This window comes from Oncorhynchus keta, unplaced genomic scaffold (assembly GCF_023373465.1).
Source record: "Oncorhynchus keta strain PuntledgeMale-10-30-2019 unplaced genomic scaffold, Oket_V2 Un_contig_2186_pilon_pilon, whole genome shotgun sequence".
Lineage (NCBI taxonomy): Eukaryota > Metazoa > Chordata > Actinopteri > Salmoniformes > Salmonidae > Oncorhynchus > Oncorhynchus keta.
This window is the reverse complement of record NW_026282653.1, coordinates 362,384-386,399: the sequence shown is the minus strand read 5'-3', so window position 1 is coordinate 386,399 and position 24,016 is coordinate 362,384. Positions and strand designations below refer to the sequence as shown.

The following is a 24,016-nucleotide window of genomic DNA, read 5'->3' as shown; positions in this document are numbered from 1 at the left end:
GCTGAGTAGAGTGTGCTATTTTGTAAATGACATCGCAGAAGTCAAGGATTGCTAGGATAGTCAGTTTTACGAGGGGATTTTTGGCAGCATGAGTGTAGGATGCTGTTGCGAAATAGGAAGCCGATTCTCGATTTAATTTTGGATTGGAGATGCTTAATGTGAGTCTGGAAAGACAGTTAACAATCTAACCAGACACCTATGTATTTGTAGTTGTCCACATATTCTAAGTTAGAACTGTCCAGAGTAATGATGCTGGATGGGCAGGCAGGTGCTGGCAGCAATCGAGCACACATTTAGTTTAACTTGAATTTAAGAGCAGTTGGAGGCCACAGAAGGAGAGTTGAATGGCATTGAAGCTCATCTTGACATTAGTTAACACAGTGTCCAAAGAAGGTCCAAGGGCGGCAGGATAGCCTAGTGGTTAGAGTGTTAGACTAGTAACCAAAAAGTTGCAAGTTCAAATCCCCTAGGTGAGAAGGTACAAATCTGTTGTTCTGCCCCTGAACAGCTAGTTAAACCCACTGTTCCTAGGCTGTCATTGAAAATTAGAATTTGTTCTTAATTAACTGACTTGCTTAGTTCAAAAAGTTTTTTTAAGTATACAGAATGGTGTCGTCTGGTTTGAGGTGGATTAGAGAATCACCAGCAGCAAGAGCGGCATCATTGATGTATACAGAGAGAAGAGTCGGCCGGAGAATTGAACCCTGTGGCACCCCTATATAGAGACTGCTAGAGGTCAAGACAACAGGCCCGATTTGACACACTGAACTCTGTCTGAGAAGTAGTTGGTGAACCAGTGAGGCAGTCATTTGAGAAACCAAAGCTGTTGAGTCCAACAATAAGAATGTGGTTGACAGAGTCGAAAGCCCTGGCCAGGTCGATGAATACAACTGCACGGTATTGTCTCTTATCGATGGCGGTTATGATATGGTTTAGGACCTTGAGCGTGCCTGAGGTGCACCCAGATTCACTGAAACCAGATTGCATAGCAGAGTAAGTACGGTTGGCTTTCGAAGACCTAGAAAGCCAGGGTAGGATAAATATAGGTCTATAGCAGTTTGGGTCTAGAGTGTCTCCCCCTTGAAGAGGGGGATGACCGCGGCAGCTTTCCAATCTTTGGGGATCTCAAACTATACGAAAGAGAGGTTGAACGGTTGTAACAATTTCGGCGGATAATTCTAGAAAGAGAGGGTCCAGATTGTATAGCCCAGCTGATTTGGAGGGATCCAGATTTGCAGCTCTTCCAGAACATCGGGTGTCTGGATTTGGGTGAATGAGAAATGGGGAGGCTTGGTCAATTTGCTGTGGGGGGTGCAGGACTGCTGACCTGGGGTAAGCCGTAAAAAAAATCTTACTGAAATTCACAATAATCGTGGAATTATCGGTGGTGACAGTGTTCCCTATTCTCAGTGCAGTGGGCAGTTGGGAGGAGGTGCTCTCATTCTCCATGGACTTTATAATGTCCCAGAACCTTTTGGGGTTTTTGCTACAGGATGCAAATATCTGTTTGAAAAACTGCCTGTGTATATTGGTTCCTAACTTCCCTGAAAAGTTGCATATCGCAGGGGCTATTCAATGCTAATGCAATACACCACAGGATGTATTTGTGCTGGTCAATGCTAGTCAAGTCTGGAGTGAACCAAGGGCTATATCTGTTCCTGGTTCTAAATGTTTCTTGCTTATTTAAGATGGTGAGGAAAGCACTTTTAAAGAATAACCAGGCATCCTCTACTGACGGAATTGAGGTCAATATCCTTCCAGGATACCCGGGCCAGGTCGATTGGAAAGGCCTGCTCTCTCAAGTCTTTTAGGGAGCGTTTGACAGTGATGAGAGGTGGACGTTTGACCGCAGACCCATTATGGACGCAGGCAATAAGGCAATGATCGCTGAGATCCTGGTTGAAGACAGCAGAGGTGTATTTGGAGGGCAGGTTGGTTAGGATGATATCTATGAGGGTGCCCATCTAGCTTAGATTGTAGGACGGCCGGAGTGTTAAGCATGTCCCAGTTCAGGTCACCTAACAGTACGAGCTTTGATGATAGATGCGGGGCAATCAATTCACATGTGGTATCCAGGGCACAGCTGGGGGCAGAAGGTGGTCTACAGCAAGTGGCAACGGTTAGAGACTTGTTTCTGGAAAGGTGGATTTTTAAAAGTGTACGCTCAAATTGTTTGGGCACACACCTGGATAGTATGAAGGAACTTTTCAGGCAATCTCTGCTGTAGATTGCAACTTTTGGTGGCCTTCCTAAGCCAGGATTCAGACAAGGTCTAGGTCTAGGACATCCGGGTTGGCAGAGTGTGCTAAAACAGTAAATAAAACAAACTTAGGGAGGAGGCTTCTCTTGTTAACATACATGAAACCAAGGTTTTTACTGTTAACAGAAGTCAACAAACAAGAGCACCTGGAGAATGGTATTGGAGATAGGTGCTGCAGGGCCTTGATTCACCTCTACATCACCAGAGGAACAAAGGAGGAGTAGGGTATTGATGGGATTGATTGGAGCAGTGGCTATTGAAGCAGTGGCTTCTTCCTTGCTGAGCGGCCTTTCAGGTTATGTCGATATAGGGCTCGTTTTACTGTGGAAATAGATACTTTCGTACCTGTTTCCTCCAGCATCTTCACAAGGTCCTTTGCTGTTGTTCTGCGATTGATTTTCACTTTTCACACCAAAGTACGTTTAACTCTAGGAGACAGCACGCGTCTCCTTCCTGAGCGGCATGACGGCTGCGTGGTCCCATGGTGTCAATACTTGCGTACTATTGTTTGTACAGATGAACGTGGTACCTTCAGGCATTTGGAAATTGCTCCCAAGGATGAACCAGACTTGTGGACGTCTACACATTTTTGCTTGGCTGATATCTTTTGATTTTCCCATGATGTCAAGCAAAGAGGCACTGAGTTTGAAGGTTGGCCTTGAAATACATCCACAGGTACACCTCCAATTGACTCAAATGTTGTCAATCATCCTATCAGAAGCTTCTAAAGCCATGACATAATTTTCTGGAATTATTCCAAGCTGTTTAAAGGCACATTCAACTTAGTGTATGTAAACTTCTGACCCACTGGAATTATGATACAGTGAAATAATCTGTCTGTTTACAATTGTTGGAAAAATGACTTGTGTAATGCTTTAAGTAGATGTCCTAACTGACTTGTCTTCAGAAATGTTTCCACATTTTGTTTTGTTATGCCTGAATTTAATATAGATTAAATTGAGATTATGTGTCACACAATACCCCATCATGTCAAAGTGCAATTTGGTTTGTAGAAATGCATAAAAATTAATACAAAATTAAAAGCCGAAATGTCTGGAGTCAATAACAATTCACAACAATACACAAATCTAAAAGTCAAAGAATAGATTTAAGAAATATATAAATATTAGGACGAGCAATGTCAGAGTCCGGAGTATAAATATAAATATACTGCATATCTATCTGTGATGGGATGTGTATAGATTGTCTATACATAGAATATTTATTATATCTGGAGGATAGAATATCATATATACAGCAATAGTTGAATAGGATGGCATTGACAATAATACAGTATACAGTGCCTTCAGAAAGTAGTCAGACTTTTTGTTATGTTACAGCCTTATTCTAAAATTGATTAAACACGTTTTTTGGCAACAATCTACACATAATACCCCATAATGACAAGGCAAAAAAAATAAACAGAAATACCTTATTTACATAAATATTCAGACCCTTTGCTAGAGATTAAAAATTGAGCTCAGATTCATACTGTTACCATTAATAATCCTTGTTTCTACAAATTGATTGGAGACCACATGTGGTATATCCAATTGATTGGACATGATTTGGAAAGGCACACACCTGTTTATATAAGGTCCCACAGTTGACAGTGCATGTCAGAGCAAAAACCAAGCCATGAGGTTCGAAGGAATTGTCCGTAGAGCTCCGAGACATGATTGTGTAGAGGTACAGATCTGGGAAAGGGTACCAAAACATATCTGCAGCATTGAAAGTCGACGAGAACAAAGGGGCCTCCATCATTCTTAAATGGAAGAAGTTTGGAACCACCAAGACTCTTCCTAGAGCTGCCACCTAGCCAAACTGAGCAATCCTGGGACTTGGGAGGTGACCAAGAACCCGAGGGTCACACTGACAGAGCTCTAGAGTTCCTCTGTGGAGATGGGAGAACCTTCCAGAACGACAACCATCTCTGCAGCACTCCACCAATCAGGCCTTTATGGTGGAGTGTCCAGACGGAAGCCACTCCTCAGTAAAAGGCACATGACAGCCCGCTTGGAGTTTGCCAAAAGGCACCTAAAGACTCTAAGACCATGAGAAACAAGATTCGCTGGTCTAATAAAACCAAGATTGAGCACTTTGGCCTGAATGCCAAGCGTCACGTCTGGAGGAAACCTGGCATAATTTCTACGGTGAAGCACGGTGGTGGCAGCATCATGATGTGGGGATGTTCTTCAGTGGCAGGGACTGGGAGACTAGTCAGGATTAAGGCGATGATGAACGGAGCATAGTATAGAGAGCTCCTTGATGAAAACCTGCTCCAGTTCGCTCAGGACCTCAGACTGGGGCGACGGTTCACCTTCCAACAGGACAGCAACCCTAAGCACATACCCAGGCAACTCAGGAGTGGCTTCGGGAAAAATCTTTGAATGTCCTTGAGTTGCCCAGCCAGAACCTGGACTTGAACCCATTCGAACGTCTTTGGAGAGACCTGAAAATAGCTGTGAAGCAACGCTCCCCATCCAACCTTACAGATCTTGAGAAGATTTAAAGAGAAGAATGGGAGACACTCCCTAAATACATATGTGCCAAGCTTGTAGCGTCATAACAAAAAAGACTGAAGGTTACAATCGCTGACAAAAGATCTTCAAAAAAGTATTGAGTATAGGGTCTGAAAATTTATGGAAATGTTATTTTTAAGTTTTATGTTATTTTTAAGATGTACAAAACAATGTTTTGGCTATATTGGGTATTGGGTATATTGTGTATATATTTATGAGGGGAAAAAAGATTTAATACATTGTAGAATAAACGTCAAGAGGTGTGAAAACTTTCCAAAGGCACTGTACAATATAATTGTGGATAGCTTCACAATAACAAAATTCATGTAAAAAATGGCTTTTTATTATATTAAATTCAGAATAATTCGCCAAACATCAACAAAGAAAGCATTTATATGTGATAAAATAAAGATAAAATATATGCACATCTTTGATAACAATTTTAAAACAAATCCGTATAAACTAATTTATTCAGAGACAGAAAGCTAAGACCAGTGTCTGGGTCCCTCATAACCCTCTCCAGAAGCTGCAAGTAGGTGAGGTTTTCTTGTGTGTTGGGGTCAAAAAAGCCCTTGGTGTCATCATCAGGGTCATCGAGGATCTGGTTCGTTTCCTCATCAAAGTATCCTCTCTGGTACGCCACCTCTACTGGCACTCTATGACTGTACACTGGATCGATGATTCCACCAGTTGCAATCTGTGCCTCAAGAAGGCGAATTCCATGGTCCTTGACAATTAGATCCTTTTTCAAGGCCTGGAACAAGGAAATTGTGTTTCCTGTGTAGGGATCTTTGTATCCAGTGACTGCCCTCTCTGCTGAAAGCAGTTTGTTCTTTCACTCGTTCCCAACCACACCTTGAGCGGCTGCCTCTTCTACAGAGAGCTTCTTGTTCTTCACTGGGTCAATGACAAATCCAGTGGCAGCTTGAGCCTCCAGCAGAACCAGAGAGGTTCCAGGAGTTAGAAGACCTTTGGATTTGGCCTCGTAGATGCTCATGGTCTGTTTGGTGGACTGAACATATACACCTGCAATGCTATTAGTTCCCTCCAAGTACTTGTGTACTGAGTCCATTTCACTCACTTGGTTCACTGTGACTTTTCCTGTGTTGAGGTCTTCATAGAGTTTCTTGTCAATAATTTTTGAGGCAAGCAGCTCGCCAGCGGTGACATTCTTCCTGATACCATGGAAGCTTGTCTCTGTGGTTGTTGTGGTGATGGTTGTTTTCTCTGACTTTGTCTCAGGAGGTGGTGTGCATGTTGACACTGAAGATGTTGTGGTTATTGTGGTGGTAGTCTTTTGTTAAATACTTGCTAGGATAATCTCCATGAAGCGTTCAATAGTGATTGCTCCAGATTTATACTGCTGCACAAGCTCTCTCCTTCTCTCCTCTGTGATGTATTTTGAGTAGAGGAGATCCCATAGAGACACTTTCTGTCCTTGAAATTTTCCTCCGGCCTTAGTTGTTGTCATAGCCTTTAGAGTGTTCTTGGTTTGCTCATTAATGAAGAAGTAAAATTCTCCTTTTTTGACAATTACGAGTAAGCTAAGGCCAGTATCTGGGTCTGTCACACACCTCTCCACAAGCTGCAGGTAGGTGAGGTTTTCTTGTGTGTTGGGGTCAAAAAAGCCCTTGGTGTCATCATCAGGGTCATTGAGGATCTGGTTCATTTCCTCATCAAAGTATCCTCTCTGGTACGCCACCTCTACTGGCACTCTATGACTGTACACTGGATCGATGATTCCACCAGTTGCAATCTGTGCCTCAAGAAGGCGAATTCCATGGTCCTTGACAATTAGATCCTTTTTCAAGGCCTGGAACAAGGAAATTGTGTTTCCTGTGTAGGGATCTTTGTATCCAGTGACTGCCCTCTCTGCTGAAAGCAGTTTGTTCTTCCACTCGTTCCCAACCACACCTTGAGCGGCTGCCTCTTCTACAGAGAGCTTCTTGTTCTTCACTGGGTCAATGACAAATCCAGTGGCAGCTTGAGCCTCCAGCAGAACCAGAGAGGTTCCAGGAGTTAGAAGACCTTTGGATTTGGCCTCGTAGATGCTCATGGTCTGTTTGGTGGACTGAACATATACACCTGCAATGCTATTAGTTCCCTCCAAGTACTTGTGTACTGAGTCCATTTCACTCACTTGGTTCACTGTGACTTTTCCTGTGTTGAGGTCTTCATAGAGTTTCTTGTCAATAATTTTTGAGGCAAGCAGCTCGCCAGCGGTGACATTCTTCCTGATACCATGGAAGCTTGTCTCTGTGGTTGTTGTGGTGATGGTTGTTTTCTCTGACTTTGTCTCAGGTGGTGGTGTGCATGTTGACACTGAAGATGTTGTGGTTATTGTGGTGGTAGTCTTTTGTTGAATACTTGCTAGGATAATCTCCATGAAGCGTTCAATAGTGATTGCTCCAGATTTATACTGTTGCACAAGCTCTCTCCTTCTCTCCTCTGTGATGTATTTTGAGGAGAGGAGATCCCATAGAGACACTTTCTGTCCTTGAAATTTGCCTCCGGCCTTAGTTGTTGTCATAGCCTTTAGAGTGTTCTTGGTTTGCTCATCAATGAAGAAGTAAAATTCTCCTTTTTTGACAATTACGAGTAAGCTAAGGCCAGTATCTGGGTCTGTCACACACCTCTCCACAAGCTGCAGGTAGGTGAGGTTTTCTTGTGTGTTGGGGTCAAAAAAGCCCTTGGTGTCATCATCAGGGTCATCGAGGATCTGGTTCATTTCCTCATCAAAGTATCCTCTCTGGTACGCCACCTCTACTGGCACTCTATGACTGTACACTGGATCGATGATTCCACCAGTTGCAATCTGTGCCTCAAGAAGGCGAATTCCATGGTCCTTGACAATTAGATCCTTTTTCAAGGCCTGGAACAAGGAAATTGTGTTTCCTGTGTAGGGATCTTTGTATCCAGTGACTGCCCTCTCTGCTGAAAGCAGTTTGTTCTTCCACTCGTTCCCAACCACACCTTGAGCGGCTGCCTCTTCTACAGAGAGCTTCTTGTTCTTCACTGGGTCAATGACAAATCCAGTGGCAGCTTGAGCCTCCAGCAGAACCAGAGAGGTTCCAGGAGTTAGAAGACCTTTGGATTTGGCCTCGTAGATGCTCATGGTCTGTTTGGTGGACTGAACATATACACCTGCAATGCTATTAGTTCCCTCCAAGTACTTGTGTACTGAGTCCATTTCACTCACTTGGTTCACTGTGACTTTTCCTGTGTTGAGGTCTTCATAGAGTTTCTTGTCAATAATTTTTGAGGCAAGCAGCTCGCCAGCGGTGACATTCTTCCTGATACCATGGAAGCTTGTCTCTGTGGTTGTTGTGGTGATGGTTGTTTTCTCTGACTTTGTCTCAGGTGGTGGTGTGTATGTTGACACTGAAGATGTTGTGGTTATTGTGGTGGTAGTCTTTTGTTGAATACTTGCTAGGATAATCTCCATGAAGCGTTCAATAGTGATTGCTCCAGATTTATACTGTTGCACAAGCTCTCTCCTTCTCTCCTCTGTGATGTATTTTGAGTAGAGGAGATCCCATAGAGACACTTTCTGTCCTTGAAATTTGCCTCCGGCCTTAGTTGTTGTCAAAGCCTTTAGAGTGTTCTTGGTTTGCTCATCAATGAAGAAGTAAAATTCTCCTTTTTGACAATTACGAGTAAGCTAAGGCCAGTATCTGGGTCTGTCACACACCTCTCCACAAGCTGCAGGTAGGTGAGGTTTTCTTGTGTGTTGGGGTCAAAAAAGCCCTTGGTGTCATCATCAGGGTCATCGAGGATCTGGTTCATTTCCTCATCAAAGTATCCTCTCTGGTACGCCACCTCTACTGGCACTCTATGACTGTACACTGGATCGATGATTCCACCAGTTGCAATCTGTGCCTCAAGAAGGCGAATTCCATGGTCCTTGACAATTAGATCCTTTTTCAAGGCCTGGAACAAGGAAATTGTGTTTCCTGTGTAGGGATCTTTGTATCCAGTGACTGCCCTCTCTGCTGAAAGCAGTTTGTTCTTCCACTCGTTCCCAACCACACCTTGAGCGGCTGCCTCTTCTACAGAGAGCTTCTTGTTCTTCACTGGGTCAATGACAAATCCAGTGGCAGCTTGAGCCTCCAGCAGAACCAGAGAGGTTCCAGGAGTTAGAAGACCTTTGGATTTGGCCTCGTAGATGCTCATGGTCTGTTTGGTGGACTGAACATATACACCTGCAATGCTATTAGTTCCCTCCAAGTACTTGTGTACTGAGTCCATTTCACTCACTTGGTTCACTGTGACTTTTCCTGTGTTGAGGTCTTCATAGAGTTTCTTGTCAATAATTTTTGAGGCAAGCAGCTCGCCAGCGGTGACATTCTTCCTGATACCATGGAAGCTTGTCTCTGTGGTTGTTGTGGTGATGGTTGTTTTCTCTGACTTTGTCTCAGGTGGTGGTGTGTATGTTGACACTGAAGATGTTGTGGTTATTGTGGTGGTAGTCTTTTGTTGAATACTTGCTAGGATAATCTCCATGAAGCGTTCAATAGTGATTGCTCCAGATTTATACTGTTGCACAAGCTCTCTCCTTCTCTCCTCTGTGATGTATTTTGAGTAGAGGAGATCCCATAGAGACACTTTCTGTCCTTGAAATTTGCCTCCGGCCTTAGTTGTTGTCAAAGCCTTTAGAGTGTTCTTGGTTTGCTCATCAATGAAGAAGTAAAATTCTCCTTTTTTGACAATTACGAGTAAGCTAAGGCCAGTATCTGGGTCTGTCACACACCTCTCCACAAGCTGCAGGTAGGTGAGGTTTTCTTGTGTGTTGGGGTCAAAAAAGCCCTTGGTGTCATCATCAGGGTCATCGAGGATCTGGTTCATTTCCTCATCAAAGTATCCTCTCTGGTACGCCACCTCTACTGGCACTCTATGACTGTACACTGGATCGATGATTCCACCAGTTGCAATCTGTGCCTCAAGAAGGCGAATTCCATGGTCCTTGACAATTAGATCCTTTTTCAAGGCCTGGAACAAGGAAATTGTGTTTCCTGTGTAGGGATCTTTGTATCCAGTGACTGCCCTCTCTGCTGAAAGCAGTTTGTTCTTCCACTCGTTCCCAACCACACCTTGAGCGGCTGCCTCTTCTACAGAGAGCTTCTTGTTCTTCACTGGGTCAATGACAAATCCAGTGGCAGCTTGAGCCTCCAGCAGAACCAGAGAGGTTCCAGGAGTTAGAAGACCTTTGGATTTGGCCTCGTAGATGCTCATGGTCTGTTTGCTGGACTGAACATATACACCTGCAATGCTATTAGTTCCCTCCAAGTACTTGTGTACTGAGTCCATTTCACTCACTTGGTTCACTGTGACTTTTCCTGTGTTGAGGTCTTCATAGAGTTTCTTGTCAATAATTTTTGAGGCAAGCAGCTCGCCAGCGGTGACATTCTTCCTGATACCATGGAAGCTTGTCTCTGTGGTTGTTGTGGTGATGGTTGTTTTCTCTGACTTTGTCTCAGGTGGTGGTGTGTATGTTGACACTGAAGATGTTGTGGTTATTGTGGTGGTAGTCTTTTGTTGAATACTTGCTAGGATAATCTCCATGAAGCGTTCAATAGTGATTGCTCCAGATTTATACTGTTGCACAAGCTCTCTCCTTCTCTCCTCTGTGATGTATTTTGAGTAGAGGAGATCCCATAGAGACACTTTCTGTCCTTGAAATTTGCCTCCGGCCTTAGTTGTTGTCATAGCCTTTAGAGTGTTCTTGGTTTGCTCATCAATGAAGAAGTAAAATTCTCCTTTTTTGACAATTACGAGTAAGCTAAGGCCAGTATCTGGGTCTGTCACACACCTCTCCACAAGCTGCAGGTAGGTGAGGTTTTCTTGTGTGTTGGGGTCAAAAAAGCCCTTGGTGTCATCATCAGGGTCATCGAGGATCTGGTTCATTTCCTCATCAAAGTATCCTCTCTGGTACGCCACCTCTACTGGCACTCTATGACTGTACAATGGATCGATGATTCCACCAGTTGCAATCTGTGCCTCAAGAAGGCGAATTCCATGGTCCTTGACAATTAGATCCTTTTTCAAGGCCTGGAACAAGGAAATTGTGTTTCCTGTGTTGGGATCTTTGTATCCAGTGACTGCCCTCTCTGCTGAAAGCAGTTTGTTCTTCCACTCGTTCCCAACCACACCTTGAGCGGCTGCCTCTTCTACAGAGAGCTTCTTGTTCTTCACTGGGTCAATGACAAATCCAGTGGCAGCTTGAGCCTCCAGCAGAACCAGAGAGGTTCCAGGAGTTAGAAGACCTTTGGATTTGGCCTCGTAGATGCTCATGGTCTGTTTGGTGGACTGAACATATACACCTGCAATGCTATTAGTTCCCTCCAAGTACTTGTGTACTGAGTCCATTTCACTCACTTGGTCCACTGTGACTTTTCCTGTGTTGAGGTCTTCATAGAGTTTCTTGTCAATAATTTTTGAGGCAAGCAGCTCGCCAGCGGTGACATTCTTCCTGATACCATGGAAGCTTGTCTCTGTGGTTGTTGTGGTGATGGTTGTTTTCTCTGACTTTGTCTCAGGTGGTGGTGTGCATGTTGACACTGAAGATGTTGTGGTTGTTGTGGTGGTAGTCTTTTGTTGAATACTTGCTAGGATAATCTCCATGAAGTGTTCAATAGTGATTGCTCCAGATTTATACTGTTGCACAAGCTCTCTCCTTCTCTCCTCTGTGATGTATTTTGAGTAGAGGAGATCCCATAGAGACACTTTCTGTCCTTGAAATTTGCCTCCGGCCTTAGTTGTTGTCATAGCCTTTAGAGTGTTCTTGGTTTGCTCATCAATGAAGAAGTAAAATTCTCCTTTTTTGACAATTACGAGTAAGCTAAGGCCAGTATCTGGGTCTGTCACACACCTCTCCACAAGCTGCAGGTAGGTGAGGTTTTCTTGTGTGTTGGGGTCAAAAAAGCCCTTGGTGTCATCATCAGGGTCATCGAGGATCTGGTTCATTTCCTCATCAAAGTATCCTCTCTGGTACGCCACCTCTACTGGCACTCTATGACTGTACACTGGATCGATGATTCCACCAGTTGCAATCTGTGCCTCAAGAAGGCGAATTCCATGGTCCTTGACAATTAGATCCTTTTTCAAGGCCTGGAACAAGGAAATTGTGTTTCCTGTGTAGGGATCTTTGTATCCAGTGACTGCCCTCTCTGCTGAAAGCAGTTTGTTCTTCCACTCGTTCCCAACCACACCTTGAGCGGCTGCCTCTTCTACAGAGAGCTTCTTGTTCTTCACTGGGTCAATGACAAATCCAGTGGCAGCTTGAGCCTCCAGCAGAACCAGAGAGGTTCCAGGAGTTAGAAGACCTTTGGATTTGGCCTCGTAGATGCTCATGGTCTGTTTGGTGGACTGAACATATACACCTGCAATGCTATTAGTTCCCTCCAAGTACTTGTGTACTGAGTCCATTTCACTCACTTGGTTCACTGTGACTTTTCCTGTGTTGAGGTCTTCATAGAGTTTCTTGTCAATAATTTTTGAGGCAAGCAGCTCGCCAGCGGTGACATTCTTCCTGATACCATGGAAGCTTGTCTCTGTGGTTGTTGTGGTGATGGTTGTTTTCTCTGACTTTGTCTCAGGTGGTGGTGTGTATGTTGACACTGAAGATGTTGTGGTTATTGTGGTGGTAGTCTTTTGTTGAATACTTGCTAGGATAATCTCCATGAAGCGTTCAATAGTGATTGCTCCAGATTTATACTGTTGCACAAGCTCTCTCCTTCTCTCCTCTGTGATGTATTTTGAGTAGAGGAGATCCCATAGAGACACTTTCTGTCCTTGAAATTTGCCTCCGGCCTTAGTTGTTGTCATAGCCTTTAGAGTGTTCTTGGTTTGCTCATCAATGAAGAAGTAAAATTCTCCTTTTTTGACAATTACGAGTAAGCTAAGGCCAGTATCTGGGTCTGTCACACACCTCTCCACAAGCTGCAGGTAGGTGAGGTTTTCTTGTGTGTTGGGGTCAAAAAAGCCCTTGGTGTCATCATCAGGGTCATCGAGGATCTGGTTCATTTCCTCATCAAAGTATCCTCTCTGGTACGCCACCTCTACTGGCACTCTATGACTGTACACTGGATCGATGATTCCACCAGTTGCAATCTGTGCCTCAAGAAGGCGAATTCCATGGTCCTTGACAATTAGATCCTTTTTCAAGGCCTGGAACAAGGAAATTGTGTTTCCTGTGTAGGGATCTTTGTATCCAGTGACTGCCCTCTCTGCTGAAAGCAGTTTGTTCTTCCACTCGTTCCCAACCACACCTTGAGCGGCTGCCTCTTCTACAGAGAGCTTCTTGTTCTTCACTGGGTCAATGACAAATCCAGTGGCAGCTTGAGCCTCCAGCAGAACCAGAGAGGTTCCAGGAGTTAGAAGACCTTTGGATTTGGCCTCGTAGATGCTCATGGTCCGTTTGGTGGACTGAACATATACACCTGCAATGCTATTAGTTCCCTCCAAGTACTTGTGTACTGAGTCCATTTCACTCACTTGGTTCACTGTGACTTTTCCTGTGTTGAGGTCTTCAAAAAGTTTCATGTCAATGATTTTTGAGGCAAGCAGCTCGCCAGCGGTGACATTCTTCCTGATACCATGGAAGCTTGTCTCTGTGGTTGTTGTGGTGATGGTTGTTTTCTCTGACTTTGTCTCAGGTGGTGGTGTGCATGTTGACACTGAAGATGTTGTGGTTATTGTGGTGGTAGTCTTTTGTTGAATACTTGCTAGGATAATCTCCATGAAGCATTCAATAGTGATTGCTCCAGATTTATACTGCTGCACAAGCTCTCTCCTTCTCTCCTCTGTGATGTATTTTGAGTAGAGGAGATCCCATAGAGACACTTTCTGTCCTTGAAATTTGCCTCCGGCCTTAGTTGTTGTCATAGCCTTTAGAGTGTTCTTGGTTTGCTCATCAATGAAGAAGTAAAATTCTCCTTTTTTGACAATTACGAGTAAGCTAAGGCCAGTATCTGGGTCTGTCACACACCTCTCCACAAGCTGCAGGTAGGTGAGGTTTTCTTGTGTGTTGGGGTCAAAAAAGCCCTTGGTGTCATCATCAGGGTCATCGAGGATCTGGTTCATTTCCTCATCAAAGTATCCTCTCTGGTACGCCACCTCTACTGGCACTCTATGACTGTACACTGGATCGATGATTCCACCAGTTGCAATCTGTGCCTCAAGAAGGCGAATTCCATGGTCCTTGACAATTAGATCCTTTTTCAAGGCCTGGAACAAGGAAATTGTGTTTCCTGTGTAGGGATCTTTGTATCCAGTGACTGCCCTCTCTGCTGAAAGCAGTTTGTTCTTCCACTCGTTCCCAACCACACCTTGAGCGGCTGCCTCTTCTACAGAGAGCTTCTTGTTCTTCACTGGGTCAATGACAAATCCAGTGGCAGCTTGAGCCTCCAGCAGAACCAGAGAGGTTCCAGGAGTTAGAAGACCTTTGGATTTGGCCTCGTAGATGCTCATGGTCTGTTTGGTGGACTGAACATATACACCTGCAATGCAATTAGTTCCCTCCAAGTACTTGTGTACTGAGTCCATTTCACTCACTTGGTTCACTGTGACTTTTCCTGTGTTGAGGTCTTCATAGAGTTTCTTGTCAATAATTTTTGAGGCAAGCAGCTCGCCAGCGGTGACATTCTTCCTGATACCATGGAAGCTTGTCTCTGTGGTTGTTGTGGTGATGGTTGTTTTCTCTGACTTTGTCTCAGGTGGTGGTGTGTATGTTGACACTGAAGATGTTGTGGTTATTGTGGTGGTAGTCTTTTGTTGAATACTTGCTAGGATAATCTCCATGAAGCGTTCAATAGTGATTGCTCCAGATTTATACTGTTGCACAAGCTCTCTCCTTCTCTCCTCTGTGATGTATTTTGAGTAGAGGAGATCCCATAGAGACACTTTCTGTCCTTGAAATTTGCCTCCGGCCTTAGTTGTTGTCATAGCCTTTAGAGTGTTCTTGGTTTGCTCATCAATGAAGAAGTAAAATTCTCCTTTTTGACAATTACGAGTAAGCTAAGGCCAGTATCTGGGTCTGTCACACACCTCTCCACAAGCTGCAGGTAGGTGAGGTTTTCTTGTGTGTTGGGGTCAAAAAAGCCCTTGGTGTCATCATCAGGGTCATCGAGGATCTGGTTCATTTCCTCATCAAAGTATCCTCTCTGGTACGCCACCTCTACTGGCACTCTATGACTGTACACTGGATCGATGATTCCACCAGTTGCAATCTGTGCCTCAAGAAGGCGAATTCCATGGTCCTTGACAATTAGATCCTTTTTCAAGGCCTGGAACAAGGAAATTGTGTTTCCTGTGTAGGGATCTTTGTATCCAGTGACTGCCCTCTCTGCTGAAAGCAGTTTGTTCTTCCACTCGTTCCCAACCACACCTTGAGCGGCTGCCTCTTCTACAGAGAGCTTCTTGTTCTTCACTGGGTCAATGACAAATCCAGTGGCAGCTTGAGCCTCCAGCAGAACCAGAGAGGTTCCAGGAGTTAGAAGACCTTTGGATTTGGCCTCGTAGATGCTCATGGTCTGTTTGGTGGACTGAACATATACACCTGCAATGCTATTAGTTCCCTCCAAGTACTTGTGTACTGAGTCCATTTCACTCACTTGGTTCACTGTGACTTTTCCTGTGTTGAGGTCTTCAAAAAGTTTCATGTCAATGATTTTTGAGGCAAGCAGCTCGCCAGCGGTGACATTCTTCCTGATACCATGGAAGCTTGTCTCTGTGGTTGTTGTGGTGATGGTTGTTTTCTCTGACTTTGTCTCAGGTGGTGGTGTGCATGTTGACACTGAAGATGTTGTGGTTATTGTGGTGGTAGTCTTTTGTTGAATACTTGCTAGGATAATCTCCATGAAGCGTTCAATAGTGATTGCTCCAGATTTATACTGCTGCACAAGCTCTCTCCTTCTCTCCTCTGTGATGTATTTTGAGTAGAGGAGATCCCATAGAGACACTTTCTGTCCTTGAAATTTGCCTCCGGCCTTAGTTGTTGTCATAGCCTTTAGAGTGTTCTTGGTTTGCTCATCAATGAAGAAGTAAAATTCTCCTTTTTGACAATTACGAGTAAGCTAAGGCCAGTATCTGGGTCTGTCACACACCTCTCCACAAGCTGCAGGTAGGTGAGGTTTTCTTGTGTGTTGGGGTCAAAAAAGCCCTTGGTGTCATCATCAGGGTCATCGAGGATCTGGTTCATTTCCTCATCAAAGTATCCTCTCTGGTACGCCACCTCTACTGGCACTCTATGACTGTACACTGGATCGATGATTCCACCAGTTGCAATCTGTGCCTCAAGAAGGCGAATTCCATGGTCCTTGACAATTAGATCCTTTTTCAAGGCCTGGAACAAGGAAATTGTGTTTCCTGTGTAGGGATCTTTGTATCCAGTGACTGCCCTCTCTGCTGAAAGCAGTTTGTTCTTCCACTCGTTCCCAACCACACCTTGAGCGGCTGCCTCTTCTACAGAGAGCTTCTTGTTCTTCACTGGGTCAATGACAAATCCAGTGGCAGCTTGAGCCTCCAGCAGAACCAGAGAGGTTCCAGGAGTTAGAAGACCTTTGGATTTGGCCTCGTAGATGCTCATGGTCTGTTTGGTGGACTGAACATATACACCTGCAATGCTATTAGTTCCCTCCAAGTACTTGTGTACTGAGTCCATTTCACTCACTTGGTTCACTGTGACTTTTCCTGTGTTGAGGTCTTCAAAAGTTTCATGTCAATGATTTTTGAGGCAAGCAGCTCGCCAGCGGTGACATTCTTCCTGATACCATGGAAGCTTGTCTCTGTGGTTGTTGTGGTGATGGTTGTTTTCTCTGACTTTGTCTCAGGTGGTGGTGTGCATGTTGACACTGAAGATGTTGTGGTTATTGTGGTGGTAGTCTTTTGTTGAATACTTGCTAGGATAATCTCCATGAAGCGTTCAATAGTGATTGCTCCAGATTTATACTGCTGCACAAGCTCTCTCCTTCTCTCCTCTGTGATGTATTTTGAGTAGAGGAGATCCCATAGAGACACTTTCTGTCCTTGAAATTTGCCTCCGGCCTTAGTTGTTGTCATAGCCTTTAGAGTGTTCTTGGTTTGCTCATCAATGAAGAAGTAAAATTCTCCTTTTTTGACAATTACGAGTAAGCTAAGGCCAGTATCTGGGTCTGTCACACACCTCTCCACAAGCTGCAGGTAGGTGAGGTTTTCTTGTGTGTTGGGGTCAAAAAAGCCCTTGGTGTCATCATCAGGGTCATCGAGGATCTGGTTCATTTCCTCATCAAAGTATCCTCTCTGGTACGCCACCTCTACTGGCACTCTATGACTGTACACTGGATCGATGATTCCACCAGTTGCAATCTGTGCCTCAAGAAGGCGAATTCCATGGTCCTTGACAATTAGATCCTTTTTCAAGGCCTGGAACAAGGAAATTGTGTTTCCTGTGTAGGGATCTTTGTATCCAGTGACTGCCCTCTCTGCTGAAAGCAGTTTGTTCTTCCACTCGTTCCCAACCACACCTTGAGCGGCTGCCTCTTCTACAGAGAGCTTCTTGTTCTTCACTGGGTCAATGACAAATCCAGTGGCAGCTTGAGCCTCCAGCAGAACCAGAGAGGTTCCAGGAGTTAGAAGACCTTTGGATTTGGCCTCGTAGATGCTCATGGTCTGTTTGGTGGACTGAACATATACACCTGCAATGCTATTAGTTCCCTCCAAGTACTTGTGTACTGAGTCCATTTCACTCACTTGGTTCACTGTGACTTTTCCTGTGTTGAGGTCTTCATAGAGTTTCTTGTCAATAATTTTTGAGGCAAGCAGCTCGCCAGCGGTGACATTCTTCCTGATACCATGGAAGCTTGTCTCTGTGGTTGTTGTGGTGATGGTTGTTTTCTCTGACTTTGTCTCAGGTGGTGGTGTGTATGTTGACACTGAAGATGTTGTGGTTATTGTGGTGGTAGTCTTTTGTTGAATACTTGCTAGGATAATCTCCATGAAGCGTTCAATAGTGATTGCTCCAGATTTATACTGTTGCACAAGCTCTCTCCTTCTCTCCTCTGTGATGTATTTTGAGTAGAGGAGATCCCATAGAGACACTTTCTGTCCTTGAAATTTTCCTCCGGCCTTAGTTGTTGTCATAGCCTTTAGAGTGTTCTTGGTTTGCTCATCAATGAAGAAGTAAAATTCTCCTTTTTTGACAATTACGAGTAAGCTAAGGCCAGTATCTGGGTCTGTCACACACCTCTCCACAAGCTGCAGGTAGGTGAGGTTTTCTTGTGTGTTGGGGTCAAAAAGCCCTTGGTGTCATCATCAGGGTCATCGAGGATCTGGTTCATTTCCTCATCAAAGTATCCTCTCTGGTACGCCACCTCTACTGGCACTCTATGACTGTACACTGGATCGATGATTCCACCAGTTGCAATCTGTGCCTCAAGAAGGCGAATTCCATGGTCCTTGACAATTAGATCCTTTTTCAAGGCCTGGAACAAGGAAATTGTGTTTCCTGTGTAGGGATCTTTGTATCCAGTGACTGCCCTCTCTGCTGAAAGCAGTTTGTTCTTCCACTCGTTCCCAACCACACCTTGAGCGGCTGCCTCTTCTACAGAGAGCTTCTTGTTCTTCACTGGGTCAATGACAAATCCAGTGGCAGCTTGAGCCTCCAGCAGAACCAGAGAGGTTCCAGGAGTTAGAAGACCTTTGGATTTGGCCTCATAGATGCTCATTATCTCTTTGGTGGATTCAATTCTTACTCCTGCAATGGAATTTGTTGCCCCCCCAAGGTACTTTTGAATAGATTCCATTTCCCCTACAGTCTCTTCAGTAACTTCTCCGTGGATAATCTGAGTGAAGAGTTCCTTTGATATGATTTGTGACTCATAAAGCTCACTTGCTGATACCTGCTTCCTCAGTCCTTTGAACTTTATTTGTTTTGATGTCACTTCCTGTATTATTATGATGACTATTTCTATTATCTCTTTCATTGTCAATGATCTTGTCTTGTACTGTTTCAAGAGCTGCTCTCTCTTCAGTTTTGAAATGTATTCAGAGATTAACACATCCCACATTGACACTTGTTTGTCTTCAAATTTACCTGCATTGATGACCACAATTTTGTCTTTGAATTCCTGCTCTGTTTGTTCATCTGTGTGAAAGTCACCTCCAGCTTCAACATGTAATGGTAGGAGTAAAAGTCCTGTATGAGAATCCTTTTCACATCTCTCTCTTAACTGAAGGTATGTTAGGTTTTCCTTGGTGCTGGGGTCAAAGAATCCTTTTGTGTCATCATTTGGATTAGACATTACTTCACTTGTTTCTTCATCAAGGTAGCCATTTTTCTTGGCGACATGAGAAGGTATCCTGTAGCTGTTGACTGGGTCAATTATTCCCCCTGTTGCAATTTGTGCTTCTAGCAGATGTATCCCATGGCCTTTCTCGATCAGATCTTTTTTCATTGCTTCAAATAAAGATATTGTGTCATCTGTGTATGGATCTACATATCCAGTGACTGCTCGTTCAGCTGAGAGTAGTTTTTCATGTATTTCTAGTCCAATTAGTCGTTCTCTTGCGGCCTCATCAACAGATAGATATTTGTTCTTGATTGGATCGATGACAAACCCTGTTGCAGCCTGAGCCTCAAGTAGTTTCAATGCAGTACCAGGTGTTAGCAAACCTTGTGTCTTTGCCTCATAAATGCTCATTACTTTTTTGGATGGAAGAATCTGGACGCCAGCAACACTTCCTGTACCCCTTAGGTATTGCTTCACAGAATCCAGTTTGGTCACTTGTTCAAGAGTTACTTTTCCTTCCTCCAAACTCCTGAAGGTATTGGCATCGATTATGCTTGATTTCAATAGTTGTTTTGCAGAGACCGGCTTTCTCAAACCTATTGTTGTTTTCAGAGTTTTGTTCTCTTCCAGTTTTGTAATGGTGGAAATGACCAAAGTGATTATTACTTTTATGGTTATCTTCTTTGTTCTGTATTTTTCAAGGAACTGGAGTCTCTGATCATCAGTAAAGTATCCAGAGTGAATCAAATACCAAAGAGAGACCGTCTTTCCTGAATAACGCCCTACTGATATGCTAACAGTTGTCTTTTCAAACTCCTGTTTAATCTCAGCGTCTGAGTACATTTTTTCAGTTTCATTCTGGGTTTTAGTTTTGTCCATCAGTGGCAGAAGAAACAGACCCGTCTCTGGGTCCTTTATGCACTGCTCCATCATTTCCATGTAGGTCAAGTTTGCTTGTGTCCTTGGGTCAAAAAATCCCTTGGTGTCTTCACTGGGATCTGTCAGGATTTGATTAAGCTCTACATCAAAGTATCCCTTTCTGTAAGCAACTTCAAGGGGCAAATGCAGACACTTCAATGGGTCAATGATGCCACCTGTTGCAATCTGGGCTTCAAGTAAACGAATGCCATGCTGCTGCAGGATCAGATCTTTCTTCATGGCTTGAAAGAGTGAGATCTTTTTGTCAGTGTAGGGGTCTGTGTAGCCAGTTACTGCCTTCTCTGCTGATAAGAGCTTTTCGTACAGTTCTGGGCCAATTATCTTCTCTTTCAGAGCATGATCCACAGTCAGTTTCTGGTTATGGAGAGGGTCAATGATAAAGCCTGTGGCAGCTTGTGCTTCCAGAAGAGATAGCGCAGTACCAGGAGTCAGGATGCCCTTTTTCTTGGCCTCATAGATGCTCAGTTTTTGACTGGAGGGTTGGAGTATCACCCCAGCTACACAGCTGTTTCCTCTCAGATAGGTTCTAACTGTGTCTATCTTCAGTATATCCTTGTTGGTCAGTTTCCCTTCAATCAGACTTTTGTATGTCTTTTCATCCACAATTTCCAACCTCAAAAGGTCCACAACAGAAACATTCCCCCTCAGACCCTCAAAGTTAAGACCAGCTTGCCACTTTATCTCCTTGCATTCAATGATTTCCAGGATAATTACAATGATTTCATTGATTGTGATCATCCTTGACTTGTACAGTTTGAATAACTCCTGCCTTTTGTCCTCACACAGATATTCAGAGTTGATGAGATCCCAGAGTGTTACATGCTTGCAGCTGAACCTGCCATACTTAACAGTGACATTTGTAGCTTGGAATGTCTCCTTTATGTGATCTTGTATGTTGACTCTGTTGCTTTTGCCTTTGAGGGGCAGAAGACAAAGGCCTGTGCTTGGATCAGTGACACATCTAGCCATGAGCTTCAGGTATGTGAGGTTTTCATGAGTGTTGGGGTCAAAGAAGCCCTTAGTGTCATCACTTGGATCATCAAGAATCTGATTCATTTCCTCATTGAAATATCCCCTCTTGTATGCTACATGGACAGGAATACGATGGCTGTTAAGAGGGTCAATGATTCCTCCAGTGGCAATCTGTGCCTCTAGCAGACGAATTCCATGGTCTTGTAAGATGAGGTCTTTCTGCATGGCTTGGAACAGAGAGATGGTTTTGCCAGTGTATGGATCTTTGTAACCAGTCACTGCTTTCTCCGCTGAACGCAGCTTTCCATGAAGGTCAGGTCCCACTATGTTTGCCTTCACTGCCTCATCCACTGAAAACTTTCTATTGGCAATAGGGTCAATGATGAAGCCTGTTGCTGCTTGAGCTTCCAGTAGAATCAGTGCAGTTCCTGGCATTAGCTTTCCCTTTTGTCTGGCCTGGTAGATTGTCATGATCTGAGAATCAGGAAGCAAAACACCTGCAATGCTGTCTTTCCCTTGTAAGTACATTTGAACAGTTTCATCCTCTGTGACCTCCTTCACTGTCTTCTTCCCCTTGTTGAGTTCCTCCAGGATATTCTCACTAATGATATCTGCCTCTACCAGCTGCTTTGCTGTGACAGTCTCCCGGATTCCTTCAAAGACGACGTTGGTTCTTTTCACTGATTGCTCTATAACCTCCATAATTTTTCTGATCATCATCTTCATTGTAAGGTGTCCCTGTGTGTATTGCCGAATGATGTCTTGCCTCTGATGTTCGTTGAAGTATTCTGACATCAGCAATTCCCAAAGGGATACAATCATTCCCATGTACTTCCCACAAGTCACCCTCATTCTCACTTCTTTGAAGTTAAGTTTGGTTTGATAGTCGATGAAATTATGATTCCGACCACCTGACTGTTCCATAAGAGGAAGCAGGCAGAGTCCAGTGGCTGGGTCGATGACACATCGTCCCATCAGCTGAAGGTATGTCAGATTTTCCTTTGTGTTTGGATCAAAGAATCCTTTGGTGTCATCTCCTGAGTCTGCAAGTATTGCATTCATGTTTTCATCAAAGAAACCTCGCTTGTAGGCCACGTCCACAGGAAGTCTGTGACTGTTGATGGGATCAATTATTCCTCCTGTGGCGATTTGAGCTTCCAGTAAGCGAATTCCATGCTCCTTCACGATTAGGTCCTTTGACAATGCCTGAAACAGGGATATTGTTTCACTTGTGTAGGGGTCTTTGTATCCTGTGACTGCCCGCTCAGCCGAAAGCAGTTTAGCATGGTAGTCAGGGCCCACAACTTTGTTTTTAATAGCCTCGTCCACGCTGAATTTCTTGTTCTGAACAGGGTCAATCATAAAACCAGTGGCAGCCTGTGCCTCAAGAAGAACTAGAGCTGTTCCAGGCATAAGAATGCCCTGCTTCATGGCTTGATAGATACTCATTCTCCGATTGGACGAGAGCATAGCTACACCAGAGATACCTCCTTTACCTTCCAGGTACTCTTTCACAGTCTCCATGAGCATCACATCCTGAGTGGTTGTTTTGCCTTCCTGCAAGTCGTCATAGGTCTCTTTGTCAATGATGTTTGCTGCCAGGAGCTCAGTGGAGGACACCCCCCTTCGCAGGCCTTTGAAGGTGATGCATACTGGGAGCAGCAGTAGGCCAGTGTCAGGATCCACTATGCATTTCTCTATCAGATGTGAGTAGTTAAGATTTTCTTGTGAGTTTGGATCATAGAAAACTTTGAGGTCTTCCATCTGGTCAGAGAGTAAACCTTTTTCATAGTGTCCCTTCTCAATCGCTGAGTACACTGAAACATGTTTTTTTTCAACTGGGTCAAATAGGCCTTTTGTGGATAGCTGTGCCTCAAGCAACCGGGATCCGTAATTTTTTGGAATCACATCCTTTTGTATGGCTTGGAATACAGACATTTTTTCATTTGTATAAGGATCTATGTAACCATCAATGGCTCTCTCAGCAACAAGGAGTTTTTCTCTCATCTCAGGTCCAATTATTCCTTCCTTGACAGCTTCTTCTATTGGAAGTTTCCGGTTGTTGATAAGGTCTATGATTCCCTCAGTGGCAGCCTGGGCCTCCAACAGGGCCAATGCTGTGCCAGGCTTCAGTAGACGTTTCTTCATGGCCTGATATATTGTTATCTTCTGCTTTGTCTTCTCCAGGAAGACTCCAGCTACTGCACCGGTGCCTTGTGCCTGGCCATTTTCATTCCCTTCCATATCTTTAGTGATCGGCTCAATCTTGACTTTCAAATCTGTGTAAAGATGCAGAGAAAAACAAATGTAAATAGGAAAAGCACTTGCACATTTGAGTTTGCTTGTTGCAGGTGAATGGGAATAATTGGATGATAAGGCCAAACAGCCAACACAATCTTAAACAAAGTGATACTGTCAAGAGCAGGTTTTCCTTTTCTTTTACAATATCAGGTTGCAAAGGTTCATTTTCACTTAGAAATCTTTAGTAATAGTTTTATGTTTTATCAATGATTTACTCTGAAGAATGACTTAAAATTGATTTGTTTGCTTGTGCTGTATTATTTCATATCAGTTTCATGGCATTAACTTTCAAAAAAATCTTGCCTGGGCTCATATGCCTGATGTTGCAGTTGTTTGCAGGTATAAATAAACACCATTTTAAATCAGTTCAATCTAATGTAATTTCAGTAATGAAGTGAAAACAATTGTCTGGTTGATTGTGGATTTTAAGATGTAATATGATTTTATTTCATTTCCTGCAATAACTAGAAATTAAATGGACCACTACTACAGTCAGTGTAACATTGTGAAATGTATTTATTTGTTTACGCATGCTAAAGCAACTGTTGGAAAGGTGTAGACTTAAAATGGAAATATGTGGGAACTATAAAACCTAAGAGCACTTAAATGTAACCTGAAACATTATTGTAACTCAACATATTTTTGAGAGAAGACACTGATCATGAATATATAATTCTTAATTACACTAGATTAGGTTTATATTGTTGAATGTTATCAATAAATGAAACACTTATGTTAAGACATAAGATAACAATGAG

At 43.7% G+C, this 24,016-nt stretch overlaps 1 protein-coding gene and 1 long non-coding RNA gene across 2 annotated transcripts; one reads left to right on the top strand and one right to left on the bottom strand.

Annotated features, from left to right (window-relative positions):
• Positions 1 to 5,109: 5,109 nt before the first annotated feature.
• On the bottom strand, positions 5,110 to 23,216 carry eppk1 (epiplakin 1). Its single transcript, XM_052505009.1, is given in 5 exon segments — positions 5,110 to 8,427; positions 8,430 to 14,780; positions 14,783 to 15,536; positions 16,633 to 18,053; positions 18,056 to 23,216. Coding segments are annotated over 5 exon segments (16,875 nt in total). The 5' UTR covers positions 23,202 to 23,216; the 3' UTR covers positions 5,110 to 5,224.
• On the top strand, positions 13,172 to 15,761 carry LOC127921275 (uncharacterized). The gene is made up of 3 exons (XR_008108584.1): positions 13,172 to 13,305; positions 14,365 to 14,495; positions 15,554 to 15,761. It is a non-coding gene; the product is annotated as an uncharacterized LOC127921275 (long non-coding RNA).
• Positions 23,217 to 24,016: the final 800 nt, after the last annotated feature.